At 49.4% G+C, this 26763-nt stretch overlaps 1 protein-coding gene across 4 annotated transcripts; it reads left to right on the forward strand.

The window, feature by feature from the left end:
• The first annotated feature begins 361 nt into the window (after positions 1–361).
• Positions 362–26763, forward strand: ARHGAP19 (Rho GTPase activating protein 19). Of its 4 annotated transcripts, none has more exons than XM_030486867.1 (12): positions 362–424; positions 13144–13409; positions 17665–17745; positions 18077–18286; positions 18857–19083; positions 19614–19700; positions 20637–20702; positions 21428–21616; positions 22341–22439; positions 23006–23098; positions 23438–23537; positions 24002–26763. In XM_030486867.1, exons 1-12 carry the CDS (start codon positions 381–383, stop codon positions 24505–24507), a joined length of 1968 nt encoding a protein of 655 aa, XP_030342727.1. In that variant the 5' UTR covers positions 362–380; the 3' UTR covers positions 24508–26763. The 4 variants fall into 4 exon arrangements, with proteins under 4 accessions (XP_030342727.1, XP_030342728.1, XP_030342730.1 ...); XM_030486868.1 differs by having other exon boundaries at positions 23469–23537; positions 24002–24732; XM_030486869.1 differs by lacking the exon at positions 362–424 and adding an exon at positions 10351–10409 and having other exon boundaries at positions 23469–23537; positions 24002–24732.

Here is a 26763-nt window from a genome sequence, read left to right on the forward strand (position 1 = left end):
GGTCCCATGTACCCGCCCTGCCACCACACGAAGGACTCTCGGGCGGAGGCAGAACGGCACATGCACCTTCTTCCCCGCTTCGCCCCGCCGAAGCAGCCCCTCGGGCCCGCCCTGAGGCGTGTCCCCGCGCACCCAGGCTGCGCCTGCCGCCACACCGCGCCCGGCCGGGCCCGCCCGGCCTACAACTCCCAGCGGGCCGCGCGCGGGGTGGGCGGCCGTTTCCCCCCCGCTGCGAGCGCGGATCGGCTGTTGCTCATTCAAACCGGCCAATGGCGACGCGGCGGCGCTGGCTGCAGCCAATGGCGATGCGCCTCCGCGGCGGGGCGGGGCCGAGGGGGTGGTGCGGCGGGCCAATGGGGAGGCGGAGCGGCAGGTATGAGATGGCGGCGGGAGCACCGGCGCCCAGCGGGCGGCGCGGCGGCAGGTAGGAGCGGGCACCGCGGGGCTGGGCACCGCCGCCACCCTTCCCGGGGTGGTCGGGCTCCCTCTCCGGTCCCTCGTTCGCGTTACCGGTGGCGGCCCGACCCTGCTGCGGTCACCCGCGCCGCCCGTCCGCAGCGCGCTGCTGGCGGGCAGGCGCCGGCCGGTGCACCTCGGCCCGCCCATTGCGGCGCTTCCCCTGTCAGCCGCCGCTCCGCCGTCCCCGGTACCTTACGGCGGGTGTCTCTGCCGGGCGGTTCCAGGCGCTCTGCCGTGCACCGGGCAGCCCCACGGGACCGCGGGGGTCGGGGCGGGAGCCCGTAGGCACCTCCGTGCTGTTTTGCCGCACCTCGGTGCTGCGGTTCCGTGTCCCTGTGGGCCGGGGAGCGCTCCCTGCAGCGTCCCGGTGCTGCATTGCAGGGGAGGTGCCGCCCGCTCCTCCTGCGAGGGGAGAAACCCTGCCCCGAACCCCCCGCCCGCGGGCAGCGGGGCTGCTCCCCCTCGACCCTGCGCCCTAGCTGGCAACTTGAAGAGCCGCATTGCCCTTCTGCGCCGGCCGCCGCTGCCCGCAGAGGTACGGGCTGTACCGCGCGGGGCTGGCTCCTCTCGCCTGCAGCCGCAAAGGGAGCCCCAGCGCTGATCCCTTGGCAGTTGCGAGCTTTGGTAGGGTGATGGCACTATATAGACTTGCTTCGCATCTAGCCCTTTTTCTCCCTGTCTTTGTCCACTCTACACGCGTTATTCTTGCTGTCTAAATACACATGTGATGCCAGCCTCACATAAGTCGCCTTTAGCACATACTTTTGCATGCATAGCCGTTCTGTGACTGCTGCCAGTAGAATAGTGGAGACTGTATGAGTACCGCACTGCATCGGTGCTGTCAAATGACTGCTAAAAGGCTGTAACATCACTATCTTTTTTTCCCCTGTATATGTAGTGTGGAGCTGCAAACTGAGTATCCTTTGAGTGGTAATTCCTGTGGACTCACAAAATGCATGATGCCTCAAGGGCTGATGCCTCATATCCAGCCTGATTCACAGTGGTGCTGCCTTGTCCTCTGCCGAGCAGGACCCATCTTGATGGCACTTGCTGTGCTTATCCAGAGGCACTGCTGTGGTGCCTGGGTTGGGGCAGAGCATTGCTCTGGATGGGGACATGAGAAGATGGTGCTCAGTGTGGCATGTTTGAGCAGGGAGTGCCTAAAACAACGGACCTGGTAAAGGGATAAGTATGTTTTGTGCAGCTGCTGCAACACTCTTGGAGAAAGCATTTTAAACGTGACCTGGATCAGTCCAAAAGACTGGATTTATTTGTTATATGCTGGCAGTTGTCCTCAGGATGTAATCCTTCAGCCCTTTATGCCCTCCACAAGTGACTGTGTTAAAGTTAAGCCTGAAGTGCAAGTTTTATTCCAATGCTTCCTGTCACCCACAGGTAGCGCTAGCAAATTGATCTCTCGCTTTGCAGGGCTATCACCACAAACGTTGGGGTTTTTTTTTTTAAACATATATAGATAATATAAAATTTTTTGAAGTGCTCCACAGCCGTGTATTTGCCCCTGTTTCCTCTCATCTGGAGGGAAATGCAAGTTAGCAAGTAAAGCTTGCATGCTGTGTGTGTGGTCTTATAGCATGCCGCCTTAAAGACTGGAAATGAAAGCTGGTTGTCTTAACCTCCCTACCAAATGTTACTGAACGTGAGAAAAGATGATTTGTGTGGGTCTCTCTCCTGTTTGTGGTCTCTCTAACCTCTGCCTGGCTCCCCATAACTGAGAATGATGATTGCAGTGTGCCCGAGTGCTCAATTGCGAAAGGGAAACATCTGTCTGGTTAATGAATGCATTTAACATTCAATTTGAGCAGCGCCTAAATGCCTTGCCAGGCACTCAGTGTTTGTGTCAGCCATTTGATATGGCAGGAGTGGGATGAGTGGAAGGGAAAAAGCCATGGGCCTGGAAGATAGGATGAGCTGGAGAAAGGCATAAGGCATTTTGCTAAAGTGGTTTGATGGAGTGTCACTGCACAACTGGACATGAAGAGCTCACATCGTAAACAGGCGATCAAAGCAGCACAATTGCCATCTGTGTTTTACTGGAAATAGGAAATGTTCGCTGTAAACATGACTTAATGGAAAAAAGTCAAAGCGACTTGCTGAGGGTCATGCAGGAAAAATGGTTGATTTCAGAGTTAAAGGCAAGTCTGAACACATGGCTACTTTTCTCTGAAGATAGCCTGGAGCCCACGACAATCCTATTCAAACATCCCCTTTTTCACAGCCCTCACTAAAATCTTTGAGACCTAGACTTGCCTTTAACTCCCTGCCAGGCACACACCCAGACCCAAACTCAAGGCTCTGTTGCATTTGCAGTATTTTTGTATGTTTGCATGTAACACTCTGTCCTGTTCTCATCCAGTGCCTGGGATGGGCTTGGACAACAGGATCCTTGTTCTGCAACGCTTCAGTTTATTGTCTGTTTGCGTGCAGGGGGAGCATTGCTTGCCCACATAGCCCAAAGCAGCGTCTGGGTCTCCTTGCCAGCATAGTCATTGCCTTGCTGCCATGAGCACATTTATATGCACATGAAAATGTCACTGGGCTTCGTTAACGCTCCTTTAAAAGTGCCTGGGCACTCAGTTCAGTGTGAAACTGAAGCACGGAGTGCTGGACACTGCGCTGGGAAATTGAATTCCTTGTCCTAAAGGTTAACAGTCTGCAGTGTGCGGTGCTTTAATAAATGGCATGAACAGATGGGAAAGAGGCAGGGCAGCATGGAAATGTTGGCTAACATCTAATGGTTGCACTGAAGTCAAGTTCCTCTTGGAAATACTGTCCCTCTATGCTGGGTTAGGCTCCTGGTCACAGCTGGGGCTTTGTATTTTCCACTTGTTTCCGAGTTAGCTCTTTCTGTAGGATCTCATTTTCACTTTTTCTTTAGCTGAGGCCCTTTCCTTGGCCTGTGTTCTGCTGGGTTCAGGCACGGACCTGCTGTGCTGCTTTTGTGCAGGCTTTCACCAAACCTGTGCTGTGATCTGGGGAATGACACCATGGGTTCCTGTGTTCCCAAGTTGCAGGGGTCTTGGAGCCAGCATGGGTAGGGAAATTGGAGGAACCATGGCTCCATGGTGTGATAAATCTGTCTCACCCTTTGTTTCAGAGCTTCGCAGGTCTGGTGTGTTCCTGGCCTCTCATCCTGGTAATGCATTATACTCTCTGTTGTGTCTGACAAGCATTGGGCCCTCTTCTCCGAGGGCCTGCTCCTTGGCGCTTGGCCTTTCTCACCTCTACGCAGGGTAATTGCAATTAAACTATCTAGAGTTTCCTCATAATTTCTGTCAGGAACTGTAGATAGCAGGGAATGTGATAAGCTGCTTAAATAATTGCCTGCCAGCTGGCTGACGAGAACTTCTAATGTGTTTGCTTTTGGCCTATAAAGCTCTAATAATTTGGACTCTGGCCAAAATATCCTTTCTTCTTGAGTGGTAATGTGGCAGCTCTGATTTTCAGAGGCAGGAAGTTCTCAGGGGAGCCGGCATTAGTTTCCCTTTTTGTTTTTTCTAGAGCTCAGACTCAAGGTTGAAACGTAGCTGTATGGTTTGGGAGTTCCATATGGGCATTCCTACAGCCCTGCTCGCGAGCTGTCAGATAGCAGGAGACAAGCGTGTGACGGCTGCCTGTGCCTTGGAGAGCGGGAAGCCTTTTAGGAAACATCCTTCACAAGCTCTCAGGGGTGCCTGGAGCTCTCCTCTCGCACACAGGCCACTCCACATCCTCCTGCACAGCCCCTGGAGCAGCACATCAATACATCCCTGCTCCCTGGGCTCTGCAGAGAAACAGACTAAATCCAGACAGAGGTGACCTGTCAGGTGGGATGGGAAGTAAAGCTGTTTCTCATCAGTGTGGGAGAGTTGCATAAAGTGACAGGATAGGTTATTGTCATATGAATTCTGCTATCTGTGTGCAATGTTCCTGGTTTTGACATCCTAGCCTGCCCAAATCCCTTTCAAAAGCACTAAGCCCCCATTCTGCTTGCTTTGGCGAGTTAATTGAGCTGCTTTGTGCATCTCTGTCTGTCTGGTGCTGCACGCTGTGCTGCTCTGCGGCTGGCCCAGCCTGTTTATCTGTGTGCTTCAGCAGCCCTGACCAGATGTCACCAGCTTATTTCAATGCTGGCATGCATCCAGGTGTGCCTCATTGAGATTCCAGCCTGTGAGAATTTACACATCTGGAACCTGGGATGTGGCCTCTGACATACTCGGTGGTGTCTGCAGAGGATTGCTGATGAGAAGGGATTTGATGTGCTCTCATCCTTTGTAAACACCACTATGACACAAAATACAGATGCAGGCATGCAGCTTGCCCACTACACCTCCAGAGCCAGGGAGCACTGTGGAATTATAGAAGTGTAATGAACAAAAACAAGAACTGTGGCTTCCCAAGTCCTTGTCTGTATTTGTCAGGCTGTGGCCACAGAATCTCACCCAGCAGTACTGTTGGGAGCTGGCTGTGGGTATTGACCCAGGTCTTGGTATCCCCTTGGTCCATTAAGAACAACAGCATTCAAGTGAACCAGTGAGTGCTCCAGCACTCTGTCCTGGAATTGCAATGCTCTGCTCGAGCACTGACAGTTGATGGTGGGATGCAATTCCCAAATGTGTTCTGGGCGCCAGTTGGTGCTACCAATTTTGGGTGATTATCATCCTGTGGGAGGGCTGGAAGAAAATATCCTTTCTGCCTGGCTGGATTGCTCCGAGTTCCCACACTAGTTGCTGCAATAAGTTGCTGATTTTGCTGTGCTATTTTTGCGATTGCTCAATTTTTGATGTCGGAAGTAAACCTGATTGTTGGGGGGCTCCTCTTTATAGGTGGTAATTCTGCTCTGACCTGGACGCTGGCTTGGAGCCACCAGATTGAGAAGCATCTACATGGTGTATCTTTGCTGTGTCCCAACTGCATTTTCCCTGCCTCTGGTCTCTTATCTTCAAGTGTAAGGGTGACAATCAGAGGTATGTGCAGCAATTTCTGAGTTCTAGAAGCCAAAGAGGTAAAGGTAGGACAGGGCCATGCCTCTTATTGACTTCCAGGACACCCAAAATGGGGAAGTAAAGAGGTTAAAGACATTTTAAAATGAGGAGAGTAAGGGAATACTATAATGGTTGGCAACCAGAAAGTACCCATTGGCACACTTTGGGGATACAGCAGACATGCATGGACCTTGCAGTCCTCCCAGGTAAGGAACAAAAGTGGGAAGAAACTTCCTACATGGGATATGAATAAAGTCAAAGAGCAGTCAGCTGGTGAGAGTCCATGGATGGATGTTCAGTAAAGAATTTTAGATTAGACAAGAAAGGTGTTAGGGTCCATGGGAAGAAGAGGTGTCCTTGTAGTTTGTTACACTCGTAGCCAAAGGTCCTGGTGGGTAATTCTCTAGTGCATGGGGAGAAAAGGCACAAAATACTTGTCCTAGACATGGGACATAGTATTCAGGTAGTATCTGGCCCCACAAGATACCTCAGACCTATGGTACATTATTCACAATAGCTTAAATTAGTAAAATAAAGCAAAAAAAAAAAAGACTCATTGTTTTGTCATGACTATATGACTGGGGCAGGGAAAATACACGAATTGTTTCTATACAGAGAAGCCCTAGGCCTTTGTGACCTCCCAAAGGAGGCAGCATTCCTGCCCAGCATGTTCCGGGTGGTGGGAAGCGGCTGCAGGGCTTCCTCCTGCTGTGACCCTCCCACCCCGCCGCGGGGGGCCGGATGCAGTCACACGGTGCCCTGTGGTGCTGCCAGACTCCTGCGGCGCTGCTGGGCTGTTGTCTCTGCCTCACCAGGGCCTGGAGCTCAGGTCTTACATCCTCAGCCCCATGTCCCAGCCGTCCCTGCCTGATAGCTTTCAAACCAGCTCCTTTGTGCTCAGTCCCATGTTGCCCCTCGTGCAAAAGCTGGATTTCTTTTAAATGTCTGCAGTGTGACCTGATTATTTTTCCTGTCCTTCCTCGCCCTCCTTTTTAATAGTGTCTACAGAAAAGCTGGCAGAGTTCGGTTATATCGGTCATGCTGACTGATAGTGCTGTCTCTTCTCTTGGGATTCCTCCTTTTCTGTCCCTCCAACATTCATTTCAGATTTAGCTATCAGCCCTCTAAAGACGGGGTATTGCCTTTGTTCTGTGTTTGTACAGCATGGAGCGCAGCGGAGTCCCCAGCTGTGACCGAGGTTCCCAATGCCACAGTGATAAAAGTGAATAGATCAGTAACAAGAAGAGGCAGCTGCTGCCATCTAAAAAGATTCAGTTTTGGTTCTGGTTTCAGTGAAATTGGATCTAAGGCTCCTCTTCTATTGCTGCTCCCAGTAGGGATTTATATTAAAATAAAGACACAAACTTTAGACTGCATTGAAAGTCATGAAAATCAGAGTGGCATTGCTATTTAATGCTGTTGGACTGTGTTAATCTGGCACTAAGGCATACACGTGAGCTTGCGGATCTTTAATGTAAAATTGCTGGGTTTCTGGCGGTAGCTGTGTTTCTGCATTTTTTTACAGAGCCTTGGGTAGGAGGCTGGGCCATCGCACAGCATGGCACCATCCAGAGCTGTGCTGCTGGTGCTGGGAAGGAGACTTGGTGAGGAGCACCCCAGTGAACATGCGGTTCCTCTCTGAGGCGCCTCTTAGCACTAGAAGGCGTCTGGACGCTCTGATGTTGTGGCGATGGCTGATTGAAGTACTGCTTTGATGGCTTTAAAATATTCCAGTGGCTATTATGAAAGAGATCGCAAAAGAATTCACTGAGGTCAAACCTGGCAAATTTCATGCTGAAATGGAAACTTCTTGATGTTACACATACATCAAGCTGTCTTGCTACTGCAGTTCTCTTTGACACTGGCAATATCTTGCATTTTCTTCCACAGCACACTTCCCACCCGCCCCCTCCAGCCCTTTTATCTTCCCAGATAGGTCCGTCTCCAGGTTCACATCACAGATGTGTAGCTGATGTTGCTGTGGTCTGCTTCGAGACCTTTACTGAGACAGAATTTAAATTCATAGGTTATAGCAGTGACTGGGATATCCAATTTAGCCGGTGTCCAAACGATGGCCTGGTGTTACATTAGTTCCAGGTTGTCCAGCACAGGCTGCCATCACATAATAGCAGCTTTCTTCCCCAGCTCCTTGCTGTTTAAATTGTATATTATTATCTGGTTCCCATAGCCAAAAGGCTGAATCACTCCGTGTTAGCTTTTAAATGGGAAGAAAGCAAAGCAAAATTTAAAAAGGCAGTGTTCTCTAGCATGGTATACTTGTATAAAGGCTAGAGACAGCAGGCAAGGATCGGCATCCACTGTGCTCTGCGCTATGGACTCAACACAAAAGGACTCTGCCCCTAAAGACCTTATGAGTATAACCCTAGGCAAAAATTGCTGCATGTTTTTCTTGACATTTTTCAGCAGCAAATCAGTCCGGTTATGAAGAGTTGCTGTGCCAAATCTGAGGCCTGAATGTAATCTTTGTTACGCCGTCTTGAAAGAATGTCAGTCTGAAGTACAGTCCTCAAAGCAACCTTAACTGCGGAGTCACTTCTAATGTCTCTGCAGTCCATTCCCATTAGACTTCTTTTAAATTTATTTTTTTTTTATTTTAACCGGGGAAATAATTTGTCTTCTAGTCCTTTTGTACTTAAAATGATCCCACATAATTCCACTACGGTTCTTTCATCTCTTTGCAAAATCTGGGATGGCTCCTATCTGGCTCTGGAAATACTGTCTTCAGACACCCTTATTAATTGATTCCTTACTCTGGCACGATGTACGAAATGATGCTACTTCTCTCTCCCTGGGGAAATAGGAGCCGGCTCACATCTGCCCCATCTCCCTTTGTGCTTAGCCAGGCAAAGAATTGCTCATGTTTTGTGTTCTTTAGCACTGCCCGCTTATCACCCTGCTCTCGGTATTTGGTAGCAGCCTGGCTCTTTCTTGTAGTCTAAAGATGTTGTTATTACAGAGGAGATTTTCTTCTATTATTCGCCTTATTTTCAAAAGCTCTTTAATCCTTTCGTGAGTTTTATAGCAAAACTTGTCTACTGTGGTGTGTCTGAAGCGCTAGCTCCTTGGTGATGACATACCAACTGTGCAAAATGGCACCGGAGATGGATTCTGCCCACTGAATTAGGTACATCAGGTTCATCTGAAATCTGCAGCTTCCAGTTTTTCCACTTTCCAAGCGAGACAAACACAGCTCCCTTTCTTTTCTTGGCTTACTTATGTTCTCCTTAGGCTGTATTTCATGTTGCTTGAACCTGCTTCTGCCTTCACATGAGTGGAGCTAGAACAATATGAAATCTGTAAAAGCCACTAAAACAGTTAGGTCTCCCCTATCTGAATGCAAGCCTGCTGCCGCATGAGCTAATCTGCCTGCTTGCACAGCTCTCACACCGCAGGGTCAACCACCAGGTTTTGCCAGTTAAAGTCTCATTTTTGTCCTCGTTTCCAAGGCATTTCCCTGGCCTGGATCTAGTTACCTTAGGGATTAATTGATCCATCATGATTTTGACCTCCTGCACCATCCACTCCCCATGAAATGATGGGGCTGTCATGCCTGAAGCAAGAACGTTGTGTGTGACAGACAGCTTTCTTTGTGACTTGGCTGGGATCACAAGCCTCGCTTCTGAAAGATACCAGAATGGCAGGAATCTTGGCACAATATAGAACCCATTTTTTTAATCTGCTGTCTTAATCACAACCCTATTAGTACAAGGGTTTATTATTCATTGGGATTTGACTTTATTCATGGGATTGGAGAGGAAGCTATTTATTCCTTTATTTTATTGTTGTCTTGACGTGTTATAAAGCAGTCTGAGATCACAGCACATAGAAAAATATAACTGTGTGATTGCAAGCAAAGCAGAAAAAAAACCCAACAAGAAATCCCTCAGTACATGTTTGTATCCCCTTTGCTGCTGATATATAAACTGTGAGTGTAGGTAGAGTACATCCATCTTCCTTTTTTTAACATGAAAACAGCAGATGGGGCACATGGCTTTTTCTGAAGGTTGTAGCGTGTGCTGCAGCGAGGATTGGCAGGGTTATTGTGTGTACAGCCAGTGGGGGCTTTATCTTTGTTCAGAAATAGGGGTTTGCTTCACATTTCCATTTTGATTAGCAATAATGATACAAAGGCAAATTTTCTATGCGAGGAAGAGCTGCTAATAAAGTGACCTTTCAAAATTAAGTAGCTCATTGAAGTGCCATACCACAATAAGCGTATACAAGGCTGGTCCCAGCTGCGGCAGGCAGGGAAGCTGGATGGGAATCTAGAGAAACATGGAATGGGAAGCCTGAAGTGGATGAACAGCACATGGTGGCACAGTAATAGTAGCAAAGAGCAACGGCCAGGTGCTGTTTCCAGCTCTGGAGGGGGTCATCTACATGCTTTGTCTTTGAAAGGATCTGAAAGTATTCAAGGCAAGAGCAGAGAGTGTTTCTAGGAAGGTTTCTGGCCATGGGGTTGTGCAGTTAAGGGACTCTGCTATTGTCCTGGCAGTGCCGTAACATCAGTTGTGCTTGGATGCTGTTGGGAATGTGTTTGCATGGCTTTACTCATGGTAAACACAGTGTAGCTTTGGAGCTATTTTGTGGATTCCTCTTGGATACAGGTGGAGAGCACTTAATACCACGCTGGTCCTAATTCAAAACCCTGGTTTCTATGTAGGAATTATTTGCCGTTAAACTCCAGCTACGCAGCCTTTGGCAAGAGACATGAATCAATTTGTCCAGCTTTTCTTTTCTGTTTTGTCTCTGTGTGAAGGCTGATGCCCAGTGTGTGCCAAGGGGGCCTTTCAGACCCAATAATGCGCCCTTGTGTCTCGTAGCATGCGTGGAATTTGCATAGGCTGTGCTGGGACAGGCAGGTTTCTTTTGTTGCTGGAAACAAGGAGCAAGTTCTTTTCCCTGTCTCTGCTTCCTAATGCCTCTCCAAAAGCTCTCAGCACTCATGTAAGAAATTTACTTTTTATCTATTTGTTTTTGAATTAAATGTTGTTAAACTTTATGTGACTTGTAATGCGGATTGTGCAGAGGAGACATGTCAGTCTGTTCTAGCTGATGAAATTGTTTAATTTTCTTTCTCTGAATCTAGATATCTAATTGTCATAGAGAGCAGATAATCTGTGATGCTTGATGTAACTGCTGCAAAGTATTTGCATATCTTCTCTGTGGGGAAACAAAACTGCTAGTGAGTGAATAACAGTGCACGGATCATTGCAGGCAGGGTCACTGGGCCTATACACTTGCTATTAACCCTTCTCAGGATCTGTATTGCCACAGAACGAGTTGTCATGGGTTTCAGCCAAAGGGCTTGCTCCATATTATGGGCAGAGCTGGCACTTGTTTGTGCACTGTAGCCCTACGCAATGAAACGCGAATACGATCAGATCGATTGGTGTTTGCTTTTTGGCAGCCAATACCAAGTCATTGCATTTCGGTCTTGATTTGTTGCAGATAACGAACTGCTGAAAATCAGGCTGGGAGGTGCTCAGGAAAATGTGGCCCCCATTTGGAGCCGGCAGCATGCTTGCTAGGCCGCTCTGTGCTGTGCAGCTGGGAGCCTTTAAGAGCTTTCCATAATTTTAGATGACCTGGCAGACTGCCTTGCAATCTGCCTTGCAGACCTTCCTCCTCACTGTCCTCTTGAAGGAGCCTTTGACATCCGTGGAGAGCAGTGGCAAGGGGAGAGGGTTTCATATGGATTCTCACAATGCAAGCATTGCTGAGAGCCTGGTTTCCTCCAATTTCAGCAAATCTGAAATCTCCTTGTGGAGCCTGAGTCCCAGCTTTTATTCTCTTATTCCGATCACACATTTTGGAAATCACGCCAAGATGGTTTTTCAGGTCAAAGATGTACAGCAGTAGCTCAGATAACTGTTGGGTTCACAGATGCTGCGTGGAGGCAGGCTGGAGTTCAGGTGACCTGCCAGTATGTGCTTTGATGTCCTCCCATTCATTAGCTACTGCTGATTTACATCAGAGCGATAGGTTACTGAGATCTCTGAACTAGTAGCTGAAGTGCTCTTTTGCTTGAACCAAAGAATATAAGGTCCAGTGGGTTGCAAATGCTTTTGGTGTCAGGCGTGCTGAGCAGTGAGTACAGATGCCCAGTGTGGTCTGACCACAGTGATGTGGCTTCCACCCCTCAGCAAAGAGGAGAGGCAGGTCAAGGTGCTCTGGTCTTATGTGGGAAAGCTTTGGAGGGAAAGCCTTTGGTGGGTAATCACCAGAGCACATTCTTTCCTTTCACTCATAAGGGACTGATGTGATCTGGAGTGCATTTCTGTTACCTGTGTTCAGTTAAAGCTCACAGCCGAGGAGGGATGTTGAAACGGTGGAAAGGAAATGATTACAGGGTTGGGGAATGTCACACAGTGAAAGCACGCAGTGTGTGTAAGCTGAGTGGGCAGGCAACCTCCACCCAGAGCCCTGGAAGAACTGGCACACCAGCTATCGGGGCCAGGCCAGCACTGTATAGTATGACATCAGGGCAGTAGCTTGTGACTGGAGAATAATGACACTAATCCTCATATTTAAGTAAAAGAGGGACAGGAGAAGCAAGCTGGGCAAATCTAGCCTGTAAGCTAGACTTCAGAAGTGTGCAAGTGAAACGGTGGGAAGATGGTGAGGGAAGACCTAGAGGTAGATGGAAATTGGGATAAGCTTCAAGTGTGAGCATTAAAAGTGCTGATTAACCTGAGCTATCTCTTTGATAATCTTTTTATTTTGATTCTAGAGGTGGTAAATGTAGCTTATCTAACCTCTGGTAAGGCTAAGTATCTGTTAACAGATAACACTTAGCAGAGCGGTGTCTCAGAGACATCCTTTTTCCCATGCCACATGAGAAATGGAAAAAGCAGGCATCAGTAGAGAATGCCTGCTTCAGGACAGCCTCAAGAAGAGACAGGAACTGGATGAGCCAGAAAGAGATGTTTTAGGAAAGAGGTTACTTTATCTTACTAGGGGTTATCTTACTAGGGGTTCCTCAAGGACTGGTACTGTGTGGCTTATGCTAATACTGATGAGTTCACGCTCACCCCAAACTCTGGAATGCGTAGCTGGGCAGTTATTGTAGGTGGCTGAGAGCAGTAACCAGAGGGTTGACAGCTTGTCACCTGGGAGTGCTGGACCACATCCCTAGAAGAACTGTGGCTCAGTGTTATTGTGTGTTTATGATCTTAAAGTCCCAGGGCATGTGAACTATCTATTTATTGATAGGGATGATGGAATGACAATGGGAACTGAGAAATATAAGCTGTCCATGAAGAAATTTCGATTGGGATTTAGGCTTTCAGGCCACTGGGAGTGAATTTCTGGGGAGGAAGGAAGAAATAAACTTATTTACGACTGGGAGTGCTAAGTTAATGTAAAGTACTGGGTGTCATCAGCCTGAGCTGGTAGGATACAGATGCAGTGAAAGTTCTGCTTGGGTGTTGCCATGTGTTGCATATGTTACCATCACGCTACGGAGTGCTAGTCTTGGGCTGTGTTGTACAAGCAGGCCAGAAATGGTTTTGGAAATGTAAGTGCACTGTGCTGAACACTCACCAAAGACAGACAGTGCTGTTGGTGTCGACTGGTGGCTCCTGTGTCAGCAGATGTCTCCTTCAGGGCAGACCAGCTGGCTGTAAAAATCAATGCAGTGGGGAGTTACTGGGTTTTTTTCTCCTTCCCTCTTTTCCAGTGATGCCATCTGCAGTTTTGTCATCTGCAATGACTCCTCCCTCCGCAGCCAGCCCATCATCTTCAACCCGGACTTCTTTGTGGAAAAGCTGCGCCATGAAAAGCCAGAGGTGTTCACAGAGCTTGTTGTCAGCAACATTACCAGGCTCATTGACTTGCCTGGGGCAGAGCTGGCCCAGCTAATGGGAGAGGAAGACCCAAAGCTGCCTGGGGCAAACAGCACAGCCTCTGGATTTTTTCGTTCTCTGATGTCTCTGAAGCGCAAGGGTGAGTATGGCATGATGTCTGGTGCCCACATTTAGCGTGATGCTGGTTGTCATCATCTGTTACACATAGGTTACAAAACTTCCAGTGTAGGGCTGTTGTTTTGAGCTAGTGTCGAATGCTTAATACTATAGGGGTTTAATCTCTGGGGATGGCACCTCTAGAAAGGAACAGAAGGCCAGGAGGTTCACCCTGGAAATGTCCTGCCACTTCTAGAGTACCGTCCTTCTGGGGATTATTGCTGTGGTTTCTACAGGTTGGCCTCGATGGTGTGCTCAGTGCAGCGCATGGCAGCGAGGTACAGCTTTGGACCCTGAGTGTTTCTGGTCTGGCTCTGTTGATAGCACTGAGCTGGAGAGGGGTGCCTGAGCAAGCTGCAGGGTCTTCCAACACACTCTAAGGTGTCCTTGTCTCTCTGCTTGTTTATGTCCATGGGCGTCTGTGCTCTGTTTTCCTTAGACCATTAGCTTTCCTAGTGATGGAATATCAGTAAAGGCTGAGAGCATTGGGTTCTATGAAGAACAATAATGCCCCAGTTTTCCAGGCCACTGAGTTCACTCAAGGCCTGCTGTTTCCTTCAGTTGCTGTCCCAGCTCTCTGGAAGGTCTTGTCTGAGCAGCTCAAAAATCTGTAAGCATCTCCCATACAAATGCCAGTATCACTCTGATCCACATCCCAATCCAGTGAGTCAGTGACAAAGCTCTGCAGATTGACGCTGTTCAAGCCCAGATTCAACCCTGAGAGATGACATATTTCTCTTTCACTCTGAGACAAAATCCAGCTGGAGTTTTCTTCTGGTAAACTGACTATTCTTATCTCCTCTTTCAAGTTCAGCTCTCTTGGTTATGAAACATTAGCCCCAGGCCTCTTCTCAGAAGTCTGAGATTTGCTTTTGAGCAGAGTTGTGTTCAGATCTTCTTCTTCTCCTCAATGGCTGGCATTTACCACTGTTTTGCTGTAACTAAAAGGCTGTTATAGGTGTCTGTGTGCCTTCTCCCACCTCTGCCCACACTCAAGGGGAGCCTGGTTCTCCTGGTAAGTTCAGTTAAACCTTCTCACTCATCTAGACAGAAACTGCCTCCATCTGGGCACCTCTCACATCCCTCGTCAGCTCTGGTTTCCTAGCTAGACTGGCTGTCTGCTGGCACAGAAGCCGTGGGTAGCTGCCTTCAGATGTTGGCAGTCTGAGGTTGAACACTGCTAATTAGTCTTTCCCTTCCTTTGAGCAATTCTGCTACCGTGAATACCTCTGAGAAGGGAGCTATCACTATGTCCTAGTGTGGCTTTTTCTTTTTTTTTTCTTCAACCTTTATATAGTTTCTCTAAGTGTTTCGCATTCTACCAAACCTACTCCTCCACTGTGTTTTGTAAAGACATGGTAGATACACTCACAGTATCCAGTTCAGCAAATGAAGTCCTTTAGTCCTTTAGGTGAGAATTATTCAATATTGCCATCTTGCCTTGCTCCTCCATAATAACAGGTCTTCATGGTGTCCCAAACTGAAGATAGACTGTGCCTGTACCTGTTAGTGCTCCTGCCTCTGTTCCCAGAGAGTAGCAGGACACTTTTCGCTTGACAAACAGAAGTGAATGAGTAACCAAGTTGGAAGTGTTTTCCTGGTGCGTATAGAAACTTCCATGTGTTTGTCAAAACCTTCTAGGAGAGGCTTGTGAGCCTTCTCTAGCTCGTGTTTTTAAATTATCTGTACTCTGCTGGAGCACTGCTCTCATCAGACCTGGCATCTCCTGCTAATTCTCTTCCCCCAGAGCTCCGCCTTTCCCCATTCAGCCGCCTCCTTGGCCATGTGTCTCACTATAGCTAGGGCGAGCAGATGTTTCCAAGTCTGCTGGCTGCACTCCCGGGCTGCAATGGCAGTGTCTCCCTGCATTGACAGGCACTGTCTGTGAACTCCTTGGCTGAACTCTGAGAAAAAGAAGTTTGTGCCTGCAGAGAAAATCAGTTTCATGTACTGTGTGTTTCATCTTGGAGCCATCATTTGTTTTTCTTCGTGTTAGAGACCAGCTAGAACAAACAGGTTTTATTTCTTCAAAGCCAGAGGCCGAGGACCATAGAGCTCAGAACTGATCAAACTGCAAATACTTACAACTTCTTTGAGCATCAGGAAACTCAATCTCATGCTGCTTCTTAGTTTCAGAAGCAATCGTACAATAACATCTAAGCCTTCCATAACTCAACATCCATTCTCCAGACACAGCTTTCAAGTTACTTTGAGAATCTAATTCTCATTCAGATATCAACTTCTGACTTCAAAAGTAAATATAATTTGCCAGGCCCTGCATGTCTCAAGAAGATGTATTTTCATCTTCTCTTCCTGGCCACTATTGATTCTATCTGTTGAATATCTAATGAATTCAGTTTTCTTCACGGACAAGAATCTTTTTGCCAGCCGTTCTCTCCCTTCACACTCAAGCCTTTCAGATCCTGTGTGTGCATCAAGAGTTCACGTCACCCTCCTTTCTCCTGCAAGACCAAAGCATGCGCATTATCAGAGGGAGGTCAGAAAGTTCTTGATTTAACAGGAGGCTGGAGTTCCTGGTGGCTTACTGTGTATTTCAGAAGTCCTGGAAGAAAGCGGAACATTCTTCAGGTGGAATAAATTTAGTTGCACAGGAAGGCTGCTAGAGAAGTGCACAGGGTTAACCAGGTCTTTCCCACAGGCTGTGAGCATCACCACCACAGAACAGTAACATCTGTAGTACAACAGACCAAAATCAAAATGTGCTATTGGGGGTGGGGGGGACGGAAAGGCAAGAGAAAGCTTGTGGAGGAGATAACTTATCAGACCAGCCAATGCACTGTTTGGATTGATGGGCTATCAGTTGTGACAGAAGGGAAATCTTCAGCCACAGAAAGCTGGGGTACAAATGCCCAACGTGCCCTCAGAAGTGGCCCATGCTCCTGTCAGTCTCGTCATGGAGAAAGGAGAAATATTCTTTTCTTAAATCTGTTGGCTCTTTGAAGCCTTAGTGCGAGGGCAGGAAAAAGCTCTGTACCTGGTTCCAGTTTTCAGTCCCAGTCAGCATGTGTATCATCTATCCAGCATCTTGTCTCTAGCTGCAGTCAAAATCTACATGCATCTGAGGGAAGAAGAGGTGCTTAGGGCTCCGGTTGCTGTCAGTGAAGCCCTTGGGAGTTGCCTCAGTGTTCTGAGGGACAGAGCGTGCTGGCTGTGTGTATCTGATGGAAAAAGCCATTCACCAGCAAGACTGCATTTATTAGAAAATACTGTCCTGCAGCATAACCACTATCTTACCTGGGAAGTCCCTCTCTGAACAGGAGCGTTTTTCTGCATTGGTTTAATGAGTGCCCTTCAATTAGATGGGTGTCTCATCTAACGTTTCCTCCCATGCAAGTATCTCCTTCCTTTCAGCGCAGTTGCTTCTATCTTCTTTTGGGGCTGTACCCTCTGTTATTTGCTAGACTTCTGGAGCTGGCAGCTCCTGCCCATCTGTAACAGCCTCATGAGATGAAAGCAAACTCCAGGAGTGAGAGGAGCTGTCAGTGTTCCATATGGAGAAGGGCCCAGCTCACTGTTTTGCTACTGTCCTTTTTTTTTAGTTCTTCCTTGTTCAGCCTTTGTATTTTACTGTACTCAGGCCAGGGCAGCTCACATGGAAGAGAGATTCACTGGGATCGGGGAATTCCAGGGATTACCCGTCCCTGAAAAGGAGGCCAGTGTGAGCCAGTCAGATCATGTTTGCTTTCCCCAGTAGTGCTTTTTCCTCTCTCCCACAGACTCATAGCTGCACCTCTTCTTTCTGCTTCACTCCGTGTCAAGCCAGTGAGGATTAATCTGGACTTAACTTCCCAGGTGCAGAGTGTGCCAATGCAGCAGGCACCCAGGCAGCCCAGGCTGTCACATCTGCCCTTCCCACTTTGGTCTTTCCATAAGGTTCAGGCTTGCAGATAATACGCCCTTTAAAACTGAAGCATCTGTTCTGGTGTTGTTTTCTTTTCAGGAGCTATAGAATGTTTGCTTTAGCTGATAAAAAACTGTAATTAAGCTGAAGTAAGAAGCACAATGATGAAGTCCTTGTAAGTACAGCATGGTGAGATGAAGTGACTTATTTTGGAGTGCTTGTGATACCTCACATTTGTGGGAGTCCTTGTGACCTTCACCCTTAGTGTTTTGGACACTGGTCTTTGCATGCTGAGATCCTGTTCTTTGGGGACCACTCACCTCTGGCTGTTGGGTTCTGAGTTGCCTGAATATATTTGTTATCTTCTGTTCTGCAGAGAAAGGGGTGGTGTTTGGCTCACCGCTGACAGAAGAAGGCATTGCACAGGTTTCCCAATTAATTGAGTACCTGCACAAAAGTAAGTGACTCTGTCTTGCTGTCTTCCTATCCCGAGGGGTATCTGTCCTGCCCACCTCAGGTCTCTGATGCAGAGACAGTGAAAAGCTCTGAGCTCTCCAGCAGCAGGAGTCTGGGGCTCTGTTCCCCAGAGTTGCCTAGCAGATAGGTTAATCTGTTCCCTCTGTGCAGAGACTTTTTCTACTGATGGAGCCAGCTTGAAGTCATGTGTCTGAATGCAGTTCATTGAGATTTGAGTCAACCTCTGGAAAGGGGAGGGAACTGCTTTGGTAAGACGATGGGAATCAGCCTCTTGTTAATCAGTGGCCTGTTTTCTCCTCTCTGCCAAGCAGATCTAAGAGCAGAAGGCTTGTTTCGGGTGCCAGGCAACAGCATCAGGCAACAGATCCTAAAGGATGCTCTGAACAGTGGTACAGATATTGACCTGGATTCTGGGGAGTTTCATTCAAATGATGTGGCCACCCTGCTCAAGATGTTCCTGGGTGAATTACCAGAGCCACTGCTCACACACAAGCACTTCCATGCCCACCTCAAAATTGCAGGTGAGTGATCAGCAAGAGGCAGACATGAGCAGAGGGAATGGAACTATCCTCCTCAAAAGCTGGTAATGCTACAGAGCTGCACACTAGGTTGTGGAAGTGTAATCCTTAAAGGCAGAGTAAGAATGAATCTTCCTGCCATCTCAGCCTAATGGTGGAAAGACTGGAGCTGAAAATCCTAAGGAATCAGACAGATTGTCTACCCCAGTCTTCCCTCTCCAGCAGTAAACAGACACCTACACGACTGGAGCCCACACATAACCTGGGTCTCCATCTCTTTTAAGCCTGGGGTGTCTTCTGGGCGAGGTGTGGCTTCTGTGTACTTAATAGCTACTACTGAACTACCTTATGTGAACTTCTCCATCTTGCCTTCAGCCCATCACAACTCTTAGCAATTGTGTTGTCCTCTGGAAGGAGTACCACGTATTAACACATCAGCTTGGGAGCTGGGGGCAGAGAGCTGTGCAGGGGTTTGGAGATGGGAATATGAAGGGGGAAGGGTAACCATTGCAATAGGCCTGCTGTTAGGGCGTGTAACATGTGTTCTTCATGTTCTGCCTTGTGATTTGGCAGACCTGACACTGTTTGATGAGAAGGGCAATAAGACCAGCACTCCAGACAAAGAGCGCCAAATTGAAGCCCTCCAGCTGCTGTTTCTGATCCTTCCCGCGCCCAACCGCAGTCTGCTCAAACTGCTGCTGGACTTGCTCTACCAGACTGCCAAGAAGCAGGACAAGAACAAGATGTCTGCCCACAATCTTGCCCTCATGTTTGCACCCCACATCCTCTGGCCCAGAAATGTGAGCAGTGCCACAGTATCTGCGGGTGGGATGTTGCAAGATAGAAGGCAGAGGCTTGTCAGGCCTATAGGGGAAGAACCAAGATGGGAAGATTAAGTACTGATATAGTGATGTGAGGGTTGGAGGGTGGGCTGGTGAGGTGGAGCTTCCTGGCCAGGACTCAGTCCTAGTGTGCAGTCCTGACCTGCCGCAGGTTTCATTTGCAACTGATGCTTCATCTTTTTCAGTACAATTGAAAGCACAGCACAGTCCTGCTTCTTTTAAGAATAACTCCAGAGAAACCTTGCAGATCTCTTTGGTGCTGGCTGTGAACTGTTTGGCCCCGAGCAGTCTAGTTCTCCTCCTCTCAGAGCAGCTTCGGCTCTGTGAGCTCTGCTTATTGGTGTGCTCTGAGCCCTGCCTGCCTGTCTCCTCGGAGCAGGTCTTCTGCTGAGGCACTGTGTGTCTATGTCCCAGAGACAGCAAGGGCAGCAGAGACTCTTCTTCCTCCCCTTCTAACTGCTGTGCCTTTGGCTGTCTTCCCTTGCCAGGTGACAGCAAATGACCTTCAGGAGAATATCACAAAGCTAAACAATGGAGTGACCTTCATGATCAAACACTCTCAGAAGCTCTTCAAGGTAAAGTGTCCTTTGGGGTCTTGCTCTCCCTGGCCCTTCAGCAGGAGACTGAATGCCCCTTGTCCAGACAGATCCCAAGTGTCAAGTTATGTTCCTGGTGCTCTCTTCTGCAGTAGGAGAAGGAGGACTTCTACAGGAAAATGTTCCTTTAGTAAGCAGGGAGGAGGTCTTTGCTGGGCAGGCAGCCCAGGAGGAAGAAGACATCCCAGGGGTGGCTTTGCCTGGCAGGTCAGCAGCACGGTGCAGTGTAACACCACCCTCTGCTGGACACCCAGCACGTGCTGCCCGCCTGGAAACGGGGCTCCTGGGGGCACGGAGCCACGAGGCTCTCCTTGGGATCTGCCAGGATAAGGAAACTGAAGGGGCCTCTCCTGGATGAGTGCTGCCAAGAGCTGAATGCCTCATACAACGGGTCATTTTGTTGTGAACTTCTCTGCCAGTGGTAGTCAACCCACTGCTGTTACAGGCACCCCTGCAGCCTTGGGCCCCTGTCTAGCTCAGAGCAGGGGGCTGCGGTAGGACAGTCAGGAGTGTGAGGCTTTCTGCAGGTTCCCCCTAGGAGGTGTTTCTGCAACAGGCAGTCTCTTGGCTTCTCAGGACCTTCCTCATCACTGTAGGCAGCTGCTCTCTACAGAGTCCTCCCATAGGAAGTTCCCCTTCTGCCCCCTTTCTCAGGCCCCTCTTTGGCCAGCTCAGAGCTGGGGGAATTGCTTGGAGAAAGTTCCTGTGGAACTCTGCTCTTACTCTGTGTTCCACTTGTGCTGGTTGCTTGCATCAAAGAGAACTGTGAACAGGGACTGCACTGCGGACGTGAAATCCCATTGCTTTGTCTGCCCTGAACAGCTGAGTCTTGATGGAAGTGGTTTGTGTGGTATGGTTGAAAGGCAGCTCTTGCTGAAGCCACACATACTAAACATACTTTGCTCATTGTCACAGGCCCCAGCATACATCCGGGAGTGTGCCAGGCTGCACTATCTGGGATCCAGAGCCCACACATCAAAGGTAAGGTCAGCAAATGCAGCGCCTGCTCTCCATGAAGGCAGAGGCTGTAGTACTATGAATGGATTCTTTTGAGTGAAAGAAGCTGAAAACAAACCAAGTCACGAGAGGATCTCAAAGAGCAGGAGCGAGGGAACCATATGGCGGGGTAGTGCAGGTGGCTGCATTAGGGAAATTGGGCAGAGTTGAAGCATCTGTTAATCAAAAGCCCAGGGAAAGCAAGCTACCAGCCCCTGTTTAGCAGCAAACCTGCTCTCTGTGCCCAGTACATGCAGCACCTGCTCCTTCATGGGGTTGTGCCTTCCAGACAGACAGACCTGGCGCAGTGGCCAGGCTGCTTGGAAGACGGGCTGGGATAAAGGCTTCTTGCTGCCACTGGGACCAATTTGTCTGTGTCTTACCAGCAAATGCTTCCCTGCCTCATATAGTTGCAGAAAAGGGAAGATGCATTGCAAGGAGCTGCACTGACCCTTCTCAAGCCTGGAAGGGCTTCTGCAGCTGGCATCCGTGAGGGGAGGGAAGAAGCAATGGGGTCACCTTTGCATTGCTATCACCTCTTCTTGGCACAGGGCCTGCTAGTGCAGTGCTGCTGCAGAGGGGTAGGGAAAACACAGCCCTGTGCATTCACTGGGGTTGAGTCAGCTCACGAGACTCTTCCCAGCCTGGCTCAGATGGGTGGCTCGTTTGGATTAAAGCATGGCAAGCAACTGCTGTCTCCGCTTTCCCAGGACGACCTGGATTTGCTGACATCTCCTGGCTCCAAGGAGCTGCAGCCCCTCAAGTCTCAGAAGCGAAGCCGGCTGGACACTTGCCATCAGGAGGAGACCCAGCAGCGCACGGAGGAGGCACTGAAGGAGCTCTTCCGTCACGTCAACAATATGCCTGACTCTGCAAAGAAGAAGAAGCTTATCCGGCAGGTAGCGTGGAAACGAAAGATATCTTCGGGGTGTGCTTGTCAGCACAATTCTGGGCTGGAGGCAGGGCCTTCTTGAGAGCTGCTCCTAATCCTGGGCAGGCTGGGGAGGTGGGCTTTGAGCTGTGTAAGGGGCAGAGCTGTAAGAAGGCAGGGGAGGAGGCTGCCTGTTCTGGATGTGGCTGACCATGGAGCTTGCTGCATCAAGTTGTGCTTTGAGTAATCTGTTTTCCAAGCCAGGGACTTTCCAGTCAGCAGTTCCTCAGTCCTGATCATGGCCTTGTTGAGCTGCTTCGCTCAGAAAAGGAAAAGTCTTGTCCCTTCTTGCCTGCAGGGAGTGGACAGGCTGGTCTCCTCTCAGTCCCATGAGCATTTCCAACCAACCTGCTGCTCCAGAGAGACTGGTTGATATGGTCAGCAGCAGTCGTGGTTGCCAGTCTCCAGATGCTGCCCAACCCCCTTTCTGTTCCAACACCTGCTTTTGGCTAATCTGGTAGCGAGCACAAAGCAGCCTCACACTCAAACTCCCTGTAATCCTGGGTTGGAGATGTCACCTTACTCTGCTTTATTCTCCCTGCAGCAGTGAACTGCTTCTCCCTTTTGGGGTGCTGAAGAGGCAAACTGAGTTCTAGGCAGAGGGCAACAGGTAGAGCAGCACACAACAGTAAGGGGCTGGTGTAACTGTAAGAGTAACTGTGCTAACATACTGCCCTCATGTTTCCTCCTAGTTTAATAAGCACCCTACAGCTCTGACTCCTGGCTCTGAGGTACCCACATCCCCAGCACCACGACGCACCCGCTCGCGCTCCTTCAGCGGCCTCATTAAGGTAAAGGCATCCTCTGACCCACGCTCTCTGCTGTGAGTTTCTGATATTGCTCTCTGCTTCTGACTTGCCCTGGCTTGAATGAGATTCTCAAAATGTTCAGATTATTGGCTGCCAAGAAATACAGATCCACTGGGGACAGAAAAAGCAGCACAGTGACAATAAGCCTTGTCACTATAAAGTGTGATTATGTATGAAACACATGGCTGTAGATCTATGCATCTTTTTGAAAGATTGGTTGCTTCCCAAGATGAGACTGACAGAGAGCTGGTCATGTAGTCTAGCATGTTAGTATGCTGTAGGCTGCCCCACAGCAGCATGTACCTGCTTATCATAGGCTGGGCTCCTGGCCAGGCCTCAGGTCAGCTCCCGAACCCTTTACAATCAGGCTGGCTCAGCATAGTGGCACAGTGTTTCAGATGGTTCTGCTCTACAGTCTTTGTCCCAGCTTGGCTTCCTTTTTTCTTTCCCAGCATCCAACTGCTTACCAGCAATGCATCCTGCTCCTTCCCTTTCCTTTTCACTTTGCACTCTAAGCACTAGCCAACAGCCCTCTCTTCTTACGGCAGCGGAAAGTTTTGGGAACCCCGGTTATCCTGGAGAGGAAGAGCAGGGATACCACACCGGAGCCTGAGCGAGTCAGCAAAGAGAATGTGCATCTGGTAAGAGCTGCTCCCAGCACTGCTGAAGCTGCTGGTGGGGAAGTGTGTGAGGGAGGTTTGAGTTTAATTTGAGTGCTCATTTCAGTGATCCTTGGGGACCTGCTTGCTCTCTCTGCACAAGAGAAGGTTTCCAAGTTTATTCTGTATGATCTTGGTCTTGGGAAGCTGCTGTAAGAGCAGAGCAGATGGCAAGAGCAGCATCGGGACAGGGGTGGCAGCACTAGGCCTCCACTTCAGTGTTGCCCCTCTGTCTGTGCTCCTGTCCTGGGGACCATGAGTGGATTTAAGTGATAGCTGCTCTCTGGTGGTACAGGCTATGGATGCCACTTCATTCCCCAGCTCTCTACGCGTGTTCCCTTCTCTTGTCCAGTTACAGAAATGTGGATCTCCTGCTCACATGTCTCAAGCGAAGCTGAAATCTTTGGAGGGCCGGAAAGAGGTGAGACACATTCCTCCTGTGGGAACCTGGCCTGCTGGGCTCTGATGCCTGCAGAGGTGATGGCAACACATGAGGCTCTGTGACAGCTGCTGTGCCCTGGCTTGTAACAGTTTGCTCCACACCAAACTGCAGACCTTAAAGGGTTTCACCCAAGCAGGTGTGTACAGCCCTCCTACCTGTGAGGTGGCAGGGTGGCTGTCACAGGAAGCAGAGGGAAGCTGGCAGCACAGCATAGTCCTAACATACTGTCAGGTGGCAGCAGGACAAGGGGTTGGTGCAGCCCAAGACCAACTGCTCTATTTGTCCCTCTCTGCTCACTGCTTCTTGTCTAGCGTTCTGCTTTGGTAAAAGGTGTGGGACAGACTCCAGGGGGGAAGCCTTGCAGGGAGAGGACAGCATGTCAACCTTTTCTTGTGCGGTATTCTGTGTCTTAAGCATTCCATTGCTCTAATTCTCTGCTCCAGGAACCCTGCAGACGCATGCGAACCCGCCTGCTTTCCAAGGACTCATCATCCCTCTGACTCGCCTCGCACCAAGGCACGGGTGGGGAATGCTCAGCCTTGCAAGCTGTGAATCATGTGCTGCACGGAGAGGGGAGTGCTGCAGGCTCACAGCAACCCTCCCCAGCACGGCAGCGCTCTTGAAACTGGACCTTTGCAAAGACTGCAGGGACTTGTTTCTTTGTGTATATAAATTGTATTTCATTCTACTATGGGGCAAACCACTATCTAACCAAAACTTGTGCAGCATGTCTGACCTGCTGGCTCTGGGAAGAGCGGGAGTGCTTGCTTACAAGGAGAGCTCTCCGCATTGCGGGGCCCTGTGTGCACTCCCAGCTTTCTCTGCAATGTTGCTAGGCTGTGTTGTTCTTGCTTTTCTGCTCCGAGTTTTTAACACATTGGCTTGTTTTTGCTTCCCCCCCTCTGTTAGCAGTGAGAATGATGGACTCCAACCTTCATCTGCATCCTGACAGCGAACCTTACCTCCAGGCCTCCTCTGGAGCCATGCCCTCCTCTGCTCCCTATGAGCTCTCTCTGCCCTGCTGTCCCTGCAGGGCTGGAGTGCACGAACGGTACAGAGCACAGGATGGGCATGGGAGAAGAGGAGAGGCTCTGAGTGCCATCATTTCAAGTGGAGCCAGGGGAAAGCAGCTTCCCCAATAAACTTATCCCTCTGATTCAGCTTGAGCTGGAGGCAGCCCTTGCTCACTGCCTGCATGTTTCCATGGCACAGCTCTGCCTGATGAGCAAGGAGTGTCTCTGCTTTGCCATGCTGGAGTGTTTGCTCAGGGAGGCTAAACTGAGTGGGGCAGGAGGCTGGCAAAGGCTGTCTGGGGCAGAACAGCTCAGCCTCTGGAAGCTGGGGTGTCTGAGGCAGGCAGTCTTGTGCTGTGTCCAGCATAGGAACAACATGAGCAGCATGAGAGGCGGGACAGGGCTCCAGCCATTTGTGATCTGCTGCAAATGGTGCCAAAGGCTTTGGCTTAAGATATCTGGATGGCTGGACAGGCAACTGGTTGATTAGTTATTAAGCTGGGGGAAAGGGCTGGGTCTGGATTGAGCTCTTTCGACTGAGCTGCAAAGATGAGATGAAACCATCTAGATACAGGATAAACCCTCAGCACAGCTGGCTAGCGTCAGCGGTCTTGTTAAGCTAAAGTGCTCCAATAAGCCAATCTTGCCAAGTACCTGTCTGCAAGCACTCTTGGGTAGGAAACACAGAGGGTCACTACTGTGAAATAAAGATTTAATCAGCTGGGGAACCATCTAAACACTTCTCAGTCCTTGTCGGTGAAGCAAATAATCTCTGGAATCCAATTATAATTGTCTTCTAATCTTTAAGAACCAGCAGCCGGCAGGAGTTAGAGCTCTGTCCTTGACAGCTTTCAGAGACAACTGGTGGCAGGAGGTGTGAATACTGGGATGTGAGCAGGGAGTTCAGTCCAACAGGCTAGAGCTGTCAAAACAGGCCATCAGAGCCCTGTGCAGCTTAGCTGGAATTTGTCACTTTTACCGTGATTTTTGTTTTTCTGAGATACAAAGCATATTCCTCATGCTGCTCTGTCCAAAGGGATGTTCCTGGTACTTTATCAAGGGTGCCTGTCCCCAGCCTGACCCCAAAATGGAGGAGCTGCCTTGAAAATGTAGGGGGTAGTGGGACTGTAGATGTGTGAGATGGGAGTTGCTGGTGTTAGGAGCCTCTGTGGCAGCAAAGAGTGAGCTCTGGTTCTTCAGGGACTGGGCAGGCAAGGATGCTGTGAGAAAGGGCAGAGGCTTTTTGCTGTGGTAGTAGTATGTGCTTTTTGGATGTGTCTGTAATCGTTCCCTCAGGAGGCTGAAGCTGTCTATGTGCTCCTCAAAGGGCACCATTGTGTGTTGCTGACTGCACTTTTGCACTTCTACCCTGCCCCTGCAGTCCGTTATTGGTGGAGACCTGGGGATCTTGGCTTTGCCTCTGAACAAAGATGAGACAGAGCCAAGGTTGAGCAGCAGCACAGGGGGAGCTGGGTCTGGTCCTGCCACCTCTGCTCTTACTTGCATCAGGGGTGGTTGCTGGATGAAGCATTTGTTCATCCTACTCCTCTCTCCATCGCGCCCAGCTTACCTGAGCACGTATCTCTGTATGGGTGTCTGCTTGCAAGGCAGTCTTGCTGTTAAGACTAAATACACTGCTCAATATCTATGAGAGGAACATCACTCTTCTATCCCCATACTGGCTCTAGCTCAGGGACTCCGTCTGGCTTCAGCTGAAATTTGCTCTAAGAAAAATTAGCTATGGGGCATCAGCCTGGCGTTCTGCATGTCTCAGATGCCTCCCCTGCCAAAGGGGTGCATGCAGTGTCCACACAGCAGTCCCAGGAGAGGTTTGGCAGTCCCAGGAGGGGTTTGGTGCCCTGGGCTTAAGCCCATGGTGCTGAGGGGGGTGGTGGCTAACAGATTTGGCCTCTAGGACCCTTGGCTGTTGCAGTGCCAATGTGCTCACAGTGTCTCACAGGCACAGCGGAGTTTTAGTCATGCCTGAATGTGTCTCGTTTGTCTGCCCTGTGCAGTCACTCACAAGGATACTTCCTCCCAGAGCAGCCACTAACTGTTCCCAGAGTCTATCGTTTCCAAAGTATTTTTAATCTTTGTCCTTATTTATATATGCTATGTATGTACTATTTCAGACTGCTGCCTTTCTGTGTGTTCATGTGAAAACCCCATATTAAATGCTTTTATTTTTAGTG

Source organism: Strigops habroptila, chromosome 5 (genome assembly GCF_004027225.2).
Source record: "Strigops habroptila isolate Jane chromosome 5, bStrHab1.2.pri, whole genome shotgun sequence".
Classification (NCBI taxonomy): domain Eukaryota; kingdom Metazoa; phylum Chordata; class Aves; order Psittaciformes; family Psittacidae; genus Strigops; species Strigops habroptila.

Excerpts from the sequence above, each read along its gene's own strand:
- ARHGAP19 (XM_030486867.1), top strand. The coding sequence starts at position 381 with ATGGCGGCGGGAGCACCGGCGCCCAGCGGGCGGCGCGGCGGCAG. Across the intron at positions 425-13,143 it reads AGCGGGCGGCGCGGCGGCAG|TGATGCCATCTGCAGTTTTG; the intron begins GTAGGAGCGGGC and ends CCTCTTTTCCAG. Across the intron at positions 23,099-23,437 it reads GCAAAGAGAATGTGCATCTG|CTCTCTACGCGTGTTCCCTT; the intron begins GTAAGAGCTGCT and ends TTCATTCCCCAG.